Here is an 11,088-nt window from a genome sequence, read left to right on the forward strand (position 1 = left end):
ACAAGAAAATGAGCAATAGAGAAAGGGGAAGGGAAAATTGGTATTGTCTCATCCAAAAGATGACAAAAGAAAGTATGTTGCAAGAAGCGAAACACAAAAGGTTATGGGGAGTGTGATTGCAGCAAACAAAGCCCAGATTGAGAGAACTAGGAATAGGAGAAGAGAAGGGCTAGAACCTGAACAACCTGCCTCCACTCCCTTGCCTATTGAGAACAGTGAAACTGAATCTAAGGATGCTTCCAAGTATGTGGCAAAAAGGAGACGAGAAGCTGAGGTAGAAAGGGTTAAATAAAAGGAAAATCAAAAAGGGGGGGGAAATCACCTGCAAAGAGGGTGAAGGTTAAACTGTCGAAATCTCTTGCTAAAGGCGAAAAGAGAGAAAACAGTTAGAAGAACAACCCGTACAAGGACCTAGTCCCAGGGCTAAAAATCAAATAGAAGAAAGGGAATTGACTAAAGAGGAGCGGGTAGCGAAAATGGAGCATCAAAAGGTCTTGAATGGAAGAGTCTTTGACCCCAACGTTCTAACAAAATTTGGTATGGCCAATCTGGTTGACGTTGTCACCATTCAAGGTTGGAATCATCTTTTTGAAACACCAGTTCCATACTTGCACGAACCTGAAGTGCGTGAATTCTTCTACAGAATGGAACTATTGGACGGTGGTGGAATCAAAACTATTGTTAGGAATGTGGAGATTTGTCTTGATGAAGAAACTCTGGGAATCATTCTCGGAGTGCTTGTGATAGGAACTCAAACTATTGAGGGTTGTAAACCAACTGGTGATTTCTCGAAACGCACTACCAAACGAGGAGATGCCAAGCTTGTAGGGATCCATAAGAAGTTTCTCAAAGGGGAGTATCAGTTGATGTTCGAGTTTATTAACAAAGTAATGGTACCTAGGACTGAGAAGAGAACTGTGGCATCCGTTGCCGATCTCTTCCTCATGGAAAAGCTTGATGAGCTTGAAGGGATCAACCTCCCTGCAATTATGCTGAAACATATGCACATGATTATGCACATGATTATGACATGGAAGAATGCCAAGCACAACATTCCTTATGGGTATCTGCTAAACCTTGTTTTTAATCATTTTGAAGTTCCATTGGGAAAATGGGTACCCGGTACCACCAAACAGATGTTCACTATGTCTACTCTACTAGAATGTGAGTGCATTGAGGGGCATGCTAGAGGCATATCTCAGGTGGCGGATGTTCTGGAGCAACATGATACTCTTAAGAGGGAGGTGACTGATCTCACCAAGATTCTGAGCGATAAGGAAGTTGGAATCACTAGGCTCAAGTCTGAATTGTAGAAGGTTGTTTCCAGAGGACCTGGTACCAGTGAGGGTCATGAGCAAGTGCTCAAAGAGTTGAGGGATGAAAACACAATGTTGCTGAAGACAAATGCTTCTCTCAATGAGGAAATTAAATCCCTAAATAAGCAGCTTATCAAGGCTCATGAGGATGCAAATGAGCGTCTGTCTCTGTTTATGCGCTCCATCAATCCCTTTCCTCATCCGTCTTAAAAGTGTCTTGTTTCCCTAATTTCCTTCTTTGTTCTTCAATCTTGATTAAAACTCTTGTGGCTTTATGCTGTTTTGACTGACTAAAGTGGTCAATATTTGTGATCTAATGCTATTTATGATTTTGCCCTGTTCATGTGTGGCTTAATATTCTCTTTATGCTTACATACACATGTTCTGTGTGGCCCCATGGCCCTGAATTCTTGATTGTTGCGCTTTTTAACCTGTATATGCTTACTGCTTCACCTTTTCAATGATGTCAAAAGGGGGAAGTTTTTGTTGCAATTCGTTCGGGGATTAAGGGGGAACTGATTAAGGGGGAACACCGGTTATTAAATTGAATGAATGTTTTGTTCACTCACGAAAAGAGTTAATGCAGGTTGTTTGTCATCATCAAAAAGGGAGAAATTGATAAGGGCTTAAGTTCCTAGATGTTTTGATGATCTCCTCACAAGAGCAGGGACCTGGTCCTCTGCAGAGTGTGAATACTCGGCCAGTGTCAAAGTGCTGAACAATCGTAAAGCCTGTCCACGTTAGAAAGTTGGTGAAACTACAGAGTACTTCACCAATCAGAAGCGACGAGGTTGTTTGTACGTTGGATAATAATTTTTCATGGTATATATCAAACAACAAACAACATTATTCATCTTTCATTCAAAGAAGGATATTTTCAAGCTTCAAAACAACAAGGGACCCGATAGAAGTGCTTCTATTTGCTTTATGTACCAGCTGCACTTGTCTGCTTGTAATAAGTTCTTATATTGTAGGATTCGTTTCACTTGTGAAAGAAACGTTTTAAACTTGTGTGAATCATTGTAAGAAATAGGTTAAGGGTAACTTAGTTTCTTACTCTAAAGTCTATATTAATCGGTTAGGATTAGTATAGTGGGCAGTGTTGTATCTGCTCTGGCTCAGCTAAGTGATAGGAGGTATTGCTTAGTGTGGAGATTAGCAGGCAAATCTCTTTGTCTAAATTGACTTTTAGTTTTACTAGGAGAAGATTAGTGGAAGCAGTTTGAAAAGTCCTGTTGAGAACAGGTCGTGGTTTTACTCCCTTGAGCAAGGAGGTTTCCACGTAAAGTTGTTTGTGCAATCTTTACTTTTAGCATTTATTTCACTGTTTGTCATTGTAACTGTGCTGAGAACCTGGTCCCATCGAAATCGGTGGATTCATACATTCCAACAGTGTTTTTTTTTAAGTGCTTAACTTTTCAAAGAAAAAAACACTATTTATAGGATAAATGTTAATGAGAGAAAAAAGTTTTCATTAATTAATAATTGTGAATAGGTTTATGTATATTACAAATAAACATGTATTTTCTAAGAACTTAAAGCATAAAAACCAATGAAGAATAAATTGTTGAAATTCCCGTGTATTTACTACGCTATAGTGAATCTGATTTATACAACTGATGATTGGATTGGTGACTGGAATGAGAGTAAATTGATCTTCGACTATTCTTTCTTACTTGATGGTGATGCTATTTCATGAAAAAGTAAGAAATAATTTTAAAAAACAGTGTTTTGGAAGTTTTTATTTGATTGCTGCTATAACATGTTACTAATAGTCATGAGTGATTTGGTAATTCAATACATGCCTAGGAGAGAAACTGATTTGAAATAATAAATTCAAGTAGAATAATAATTTTAATTTTCTATACATAAGTCAGCCATTCATTTATCACAAGGATGCCATGGTATATATAGTTATGAATATAAAGTCAAACATGAATTCATTTCTTTTGAGGATTTTGAAATTAAATAATTAGTTATTGATTGACGAATGATATCTGAAATATTACGAGTAATAAGATTCTTGTATTTTTATTAATTTCTTTATTTGAGGTGAAGTGTGTATAGATGGCTTTAGCCTGTAGCAATATTTGAGGTGAAGTGTGATTCTTGGTTGTATTATGGAAAGGTACTTGTTCTACCTTTGTATTGTCTATTTCAAATTGTCTTGTTATTTGCTTTGAACGGAGAATTTTTTAGAAACAATCTCTCTATGTATGTTCATTAAATTAACAATGATGAGATCGGCATACATTATATTTTTTTCAAACCCAACTTATAAAAATACAATAGATATATTGTTGGTTGTATTATAGAAAGGTAGTTTTGTAGAAATGGAAAAGGAGTCGCACTCATGTTGATTACTACTTCACTTTTCCCTTTTTGAATTATGATAGCTTTCCCAATGCCCTGTAAAAGGAAAAGAATAAGGCATCGAATTCTAACCTTTAAAACAGCCTTTTAGGAAGTAACACTATTATATATTCTGCTTTTGGTTGAAGGACCTCCACCACACTTATATAGTAAGATTCTTCACAACTATCCGCACCAGACTACTTCATCCTTAATTAGAGGCCTCGAGTTTGAGCTTTGAGTATAAAAAAGATCCTGTTGAAAGCGCCACGTTCCAATGGATCATGCAATGCGCTATCCAAATTTAGTCAGGGCTTCAATGTGGGGACCGGACACCGGGCAGGAAAAAAAAATCTTCACAACTGACCAACTCTCTTTCTTCTGTGTGTCAGTTACAATTTAATTTGAATTCAGCAACACAACAAACAACAAACAGCAAAATCGCTTCTTCCATTCCCTTTTTAGTGTCAGCAATTTGAATTCCATATCACTATATCAGTCGCCCGCAGAGCAAACCGCCCCCCCCCCCCCCCCCCCCACACACACACACACATACACACTTTTTTGACCGATATATTTCATACAGTTTTCTATATATATAATATAATTTTTCGACAAATGGTGTCCAATTGACCACCCTAGGCTGTGGCTACGCCACTATTAAATAGGTATCATAAATTATAATTTTGGAAATAATGACTATGGAAGGTAATAGCAAAAATTGAATGATTTTGGAAGACAACAAAGTTGGGTAACTATAATTTGTCACTTCATTTTTTCAGATCATATAAGAATTGAATTATTATTTTTTATAGTTTACACAAGTACACAACTAGTAGGGTTTTCATGTTATGAGAAAAAATATATTACTTAAAAAATCTAAATTAAAGTTCATGTCTAAACAAAACTTCAAGTTCAAATCAATCTAACATCAAATCATAAATTCATATCATGTCCAAATGTTGTTAAGTTATGTCGATGCATTTATTATATTATTTAAGTAACCTAAGTTTAGTGTAGGATTCCCCTTTTAGATGGTTATCACACATACTGCAAGCAAGACCAAGAAAGTAATATTCCAGTTAGTGTAGTGTGTCACATGCATTACAAGAAACAAAAGGTCTCCAAAAAATTGATATTTCGAAAAATAATAATTAAAAATGGAAGTGATAGTGATGATTTATAATGATCAAATAAAAGAATTCATGAAGACTATGGTCCCAACACTCATGCAATCGTTTCTATATGGTGTCACCTTCTTCTTTAATTTTAACTCGAATTGTGGTACACGACCTTCCTTTTTGCTATAATAATTGAGATGTACTGGAAAGTTTATTTCGCTGTGGAAAATTAAAGTATCAAAAAATATATTGTGAAGAATATCACGAGTACTTTCTGTTGGATTTTTAATCCAAAAAAAAAACACGCGTTAACTTGAAATTCTTACAAATAGATGATCTATAGTACTTGTCATTTTAGTTGTTTATTTCCACCCTTAATTATCCGCAGTAAGAAAATAAGGAGATATATTAATATGGTGCAAAAGAGATAAATATGAAATAAAGAGAAGTAAATAAGGACAATTTAGTTAAATTTCTTTCTAGTAATATTTTTCTTAAGAAATTTGCAGAACAAAATATGACAAAGTATTTTAAAACGAAGAAAATACTTAATTAACTAGCCTTCGACTTTTCATGTCGAGCTAGGCTTGCCTAATAAGAAGAAATGCATTTTTATTTTTTTTGCATTTGGGTGCAATTCAAAAACAATAACGACTTTACATTTTTATTTGAATATCAAATTAAAAAGAGAGCCCAATTTCAGACAAATTCTCGTGTACCAGTCACGAGTGAAATTGTGAGGACAATGACAAACTAAATCAAAACACATACTCCTTATTTGGTTGTAAGTATATATTTGGCTTTATCTGTTTATCGTCTCCATCCAGGGGCGGATCTATTAAGTCCCGTGGGGTGCCACGCCACCCACGAGTTTCGACAGAAACACTATTTATATAGGTATATATATAACCATATGTATAAATAATAAACATGCCACCTAGTGAACAAAAGTGATCTCTGGTGCCAGTGATAGGCGATCAGATTTTTGTGTCTAAGTTCGCGGGATCAAACCCCACTAACAGATTTTTGTTTTGATTTTTTTTTGAACTGCAGGCTGCCTTTTTTTTTTTTTTTTTTTTTTTTTGAACTGCAGGCAACATTTCTTTACTACAAGGCACATTCTCTTTTGTATTTTTTGAATTTTTTTTACTTGTTAACTTATTATTATTAAGTATTAATCAATAATTATTTTTTAACTAATTTAATTTAACTTTTTGACTTTTCTTTTATTTGATTAAACGTAAAGAATTTTTTTTTCTCTTCACCATTGAAACCCTCGTTGTTCCTTTAAACTTTTCAACAACAAAAATCTGTCATTAATCAAAGCTTCAGCCTTCAGCCTTTAGTCTTCAGTCCGTCGCCCAATCCTGCTCACCCATCCGTCCATAAGACGAATAATTCTATCTAAATCTAAAGTTGATTTAATCTGAGTCTTCTGGGCATTAGAGGCTAATCCAAAATTTGAAGATTTCGGTGCATCAATACTATCTTGATTTAGGTAGTTAGCGAAACTTTTACTACAATTAACGGATAATGTAGTATTTGCTTGGTCACTAATGACTCAAATATGAGCTCTAAGCTAAACTTAAAATAAAAAAATAATGAAATAGGCTTCTAGGTAGATTTAAATTGTATTCTCGCGAGTGGTTCCTCTGGCTTGTACCAACTACACAAGGGCACCCCTACGCTTCTTATAGGTGCACTGTTGATTATACGTTTCTCAAGCACATTTTTTCGAAGTTAACGGGTGCACCCCTATCAAATCATGTGGGTCCGTCTCTGCTTGGCACCCAGTGACTCGAAATCCTAGATCCGCCTCTGTCTCCATCAAATCCCAAAAAACACATACTTCCTTCGTTTTCGTTTTAATTTGTTTGTCATATCTTTCCTTTTTAGTTCGTTTTAATAGGTACGTATATCTTTTTCTTAACAACTTTGGGAGTTGGCATTTTATTAAATTTGAACGTTGGTCTCATATAATTATACCTATTTGATTGACCCCTGGACCATTCTTAATGCCATATAAAAATTTCTTGCTTGTTGCAATTCCTCAATCATGAGTATTTTTCTTCTACCTTTTCATTTTGCTGTTAGCTAGGAGTTAGCCTAGAAAAGCATCTTGCTTTTTTAGCATTATTGGGTATAAAAACCCTTTATGATATTACATGAGAGTGAAATTTTTTAAAATAAAATAAAAATAAAAGGCTTTGCTTTATGGTTGTCTTTAATTTTTTGCATTTACAATATTTGCATACCTTATGGACCTTATTTTTTGCACTGCATCTCCACTATAAAAGTCTCTCTCCTCAGTCTTCACCTTCTCATGTCACTTTGCTTCTAATTATTATTATTATTACTACTACTATATACTGTTAAAAATAATGAAGTTAGAAGAAGAATATTGTAAAGATAAATACAGAGAAGATAAGAAAATTCTTATATTTCTTTGATGGATGAATAAAAATTTCTCTATTTATGAGTGAAAAACTAAGTTTGTTTGGAAGTTACTGTCCGTAAACTTTTATTAAAGAAAATTGTAAGCATTAAGCTTCGTTCCTAAGAAATGGCAATGAAAAAAGAAAAAATAGTGATCGACAACTCAAGAACTTTGTTTTGTTTGTGGGTGTGGAAGGCTTGTTAATCACCACTAAAGAGGGGAGAGATTCTCTATATATTTCAGTATCTTTCTAGTCTTATGAAGGTCCTTTATATGGGCGTAATCTAGGGTTTTGGGGGTGAGAAGAGTTTTTAGCTAAAATCATCCCTGAAGTATGACCTAAAACCTAAAATACATCCTTGTGTTATATAAATGAATAAAAAAACATTCTTGCACTATCCAAAAAGTTGCCAACATTCAACCTTCTATCTATTTTTTTAAGAAACTCAAGCCACCAATATAAAATGTGTCAAGTCAAATAAATATATGTACACATGGTTAAGCTATTCAAGTTGAGTGATTTTTTTAATTTTTAGAAATTGAGGGTTTAAATCATATTCAGACAAAATATATTCAAATTCTAAATATTCTTTGTAAAAAATATGGCCAAATACAACTCCAAATACAAAAATTTCAAATAAAGTAATTTTTTTTTCACTACAAAACGCCTATGTACTAATTTTCAGTATTTCTGTATATTGTATAAAATGTGAATTGCATTGTATATATCATATATACGTACTATATATATTTTCTATTAAGGAAAATCTCTACATATTTGCACGTAATATTTTTAAAATGAATTTTTTACATAATCTTTCTAACCATCGGAACCTACTATATAAATATTTCAAAACTTATGTATTGTTGCAAGTCAATTTACTTGATGATGCAAAAAATATATAAACACACAAAATTTAAATTATGAGAATAAAATATTCATTTTCTATCCATATCCTTATTCTTTTTAGGTAACTTTGATCTTCTAGTCGTGGCTAAGACATGACCAAATTAAAAAATATATATTGGTTCAATCAGTTTCTTAACAAATATAGACTGAAGGATGATTCTTGTTTTTTTTTTTTATATAGTATAAGGATGTTTTTTGCTCACTTAGATAATATAAGGATGTACATTATATTTGAGTCATATATAGTTGAGGGATGATTTTAGCCAAAAACTCGTGTTTTAGTCTCCAAGTAATTTTAGAGAACCTTAGGTTTAAAGAGCACGAGTTGAACTGTCCTGTCAACTAAACAGACTAACCCAAATATAATTTGGATTTTATTTGAGTCATATAATTTTAAGTTAAATATTAATTCAACCTTATCAACCAATAATCTAACTTAATCAACACGCCATGAATTTAAAATTTAATCCAAAATTTAATATGAATTTATTGATAAAACTTCACTATCTCCAAAAATAAATAAACATTTCACAATAATATATAAAATATATTTATAACATAGAATCCTTTTTTTTACTCTGTTCTTTTTTTTTGTTTTTGAAAAAATTACATAAATACACATCTTATTTTACCATAATCTCTAAAGTTTCCTACTATTTAAAAAAATTACAAAGATCTCCTCTCGGATACATCATTATCCCCTCTTGGATGCATCCCTCCAATTAAGTAATGTATCATTCGCAATCCGTGAGTTATGTATCCGCGAGTTTCTTGAGATGCATCCAAGATCCTATAAATTTAAGAGATTTTTATAATTTAGAAAAAAAATAAAAACAAAATGTAATTAGCTCTTAACACTATGAAATTTATGTAATTTTACTTATTTTTTGCCCCTTCTTCTCTTCGGATGGGTTCTTGTAAAACAATGCAATTTAGCACAAAAGAAATGGGCTTTGCAATATGGAATCAATTTTCCTAGACCCATTCAGGCTGCTGACTTAGCCCTTCAAGTTAAGTACTTGTTAAAGCTTGCGTTTAGATATATGCTTGAGATTTCAAATAAACGTTTAAATATGTGATTTGAGATTACGATTTTAAATTCTCTAAGAAACTTAATTTGGGATTCTATGTCATGATTTCTATTTTTTAAAATGTAAAATTTGATCCATAAGTTTATATTTTATAATAAAAAAAAGATTCATAATTTAAATTTTGCAAAAAAAATAAAATGTTTGACGTGAAGAGGTTGTTCACATCATGTGAAAGGGACATAACTAGTTACTACTATTGTTAACTAGTGGATCTTTATAAATTTATAGTTATTTGAAAGTTTATAATCACAATTCACAAATATTTATTTATATGAAAAACATAAAAATATACTCTATATTTATCAATACGATGTCTTACGATATTTCGATAATTTGTTATGTCATTTAAATTCAACATTTCAACTTATGCTATATTCCCAATGGGCCTTCTATCGGGGCCTAGTTTTGAGATGGGCTGACATTAACACACGGGCCAAACCAAAAAAACCCGAATGCATCTTGAAAATGGTGAAACTCCCCTCCAGCTTCATTTTAACCAAAAAATTGAATCCCAAAATCTACAGAGAGAGAAATTTCACGGCTGAACGAGAAAGCAGCTAGAGAGAGAAATCATCGGAGCAAATGGGGAAAGATCTGAGCAACGATCAAATATCCTCCATGAAGGAGGCCTTCACTCTCTTCGATACCGACGGTGACGGTAAGATCGCCCCATCGGAGCTAGGTATCCTTATGCGTTCACTCGGCGGCAACCCGACCCAAGCACAACTCAAATCCATAATCGCCGAGGAGAAACTCAATGCGCCTTTCGATTTCAACCGTTTCCTTGAGCTTATGTCCAAACACCTCAAGCCTGAGCCCTTTGATCGCCAGCTCCGTGATGCCTTTAAGGTCCTCGATAAGGATTGTACCGGTTATGTTGTTGTTGCGGATCTCAAGCATATCCTCACCAGTATAGGTGAAAAGCTCGAGGCTTCGGAGTTCGATGAGTGGATCCGAGAAGTTGATGTTGGATCAGATGGAAAGATTAAGTACGAGGAATTCATTGCTAGGATGGTTGCCAAGTGATTTCTCCTGTGAGTTCTCATACCGTTTACAATTTCAATTCTTTAAGAAGATTTTGTTCTTTGCAAATTCAAGGTCTTTTTTGCTACGAAATGTTTTAATCATGTGTAATGATTTGTGCTGACTCATTTTTTGTCTGCGCTCATATATTTGCTTTTGAGGCTATGCAATTTGCAAATAATATGATATACGAGTTTTTGTCAGAGAAGGATATCGTTTGCAAATTTCAGATATTTTTGGCAGGAAATGTTTTACTCACATGTATTCCATGTAAAATCAATGTTAAAACGCGTTCATTAAGCTGCATGTTTTATTTATAAAGTTGCCTGGGAGAACTAAAAAGGCGTTACTTTGAAATGCCTTTGCTTATGAGAGCAGATTCAATTGTTGAATAATGGCCTTTTTTTGTTTGTGCCAGAATCTACTTTTTTGCTTATGACTGAAATTCACGGGCGTAGACTAGTACTGTTGACATTTATTTAAGTAGAGAGAAATGCTGAAATCTATTGGCTAAACTAGTAGTGGAGAAAGTTATGGTGATACATGTGTTCAATACCCTACTGGACAACAACATAGATGGAATTCCCAGGATGTCGTTAGAAGTTTTTGCGTTTGTTTTTGTTCAGTTTTGCCATTCTTGAAAGTTGAAAGTGAAAGGGAAGAGCTTTGGCTGATGTGGGGGAATGGTGTTACTCATTGTTCTGCTTAAGAGACTTCTCGTCATTGCCTTAGCAATATCAGTTCTTGGCTTTTGTATTCATCTGCCACATTCATGAGTTATTTAGGGCTTTCATATTCATCAGATTTTATACACTTTGTTGTTTGTTCAAGTTGCAAG

At 33.7% G+C, this 11,088-nt stretch overlaps 1 protein-coding gene across 1 annotated transcript; it reads left to right on the forward strand.

Moving 5' to 3' along the window:
- Positions 1–9,726: 9,726 nt before the first annotated feature.
- On the forward strand, positions 9,727–10,293 carry LOC125828306 (probable calcium-binding protein CML13). Its single transcript, XM_049507619.1, has one exon. The coding sequence runs from the start codon at positions 9,810–9,812 to the stop codon at positions 10,251–10,253; it is 444 nt and encodes a 147-aa protein (XP_049363576.1). The 5' UTR covers positions 9,727–9,809; the 3' UTR covers positions 10,254–10,293.
- Positions 10,294–11,088: the final 795 nt, after the last annotated feature.

The sequence above is a fragment of the Solanum verrucosum genome, unplaced genomic scaffold (assembly GCF_900185275.1).
Source record: "Solanum verrucosum unplaced genomic scaffold, falcon-dt-bn FXZP01000047.1, whole genome shotgun sequence".
Lineage (NCBI taxonomy): Eukaryota > Viridiplantae > Streptophyta > Magnoliopsida > Solanales > Solanaceae > Solanum > Solanum verrucosum.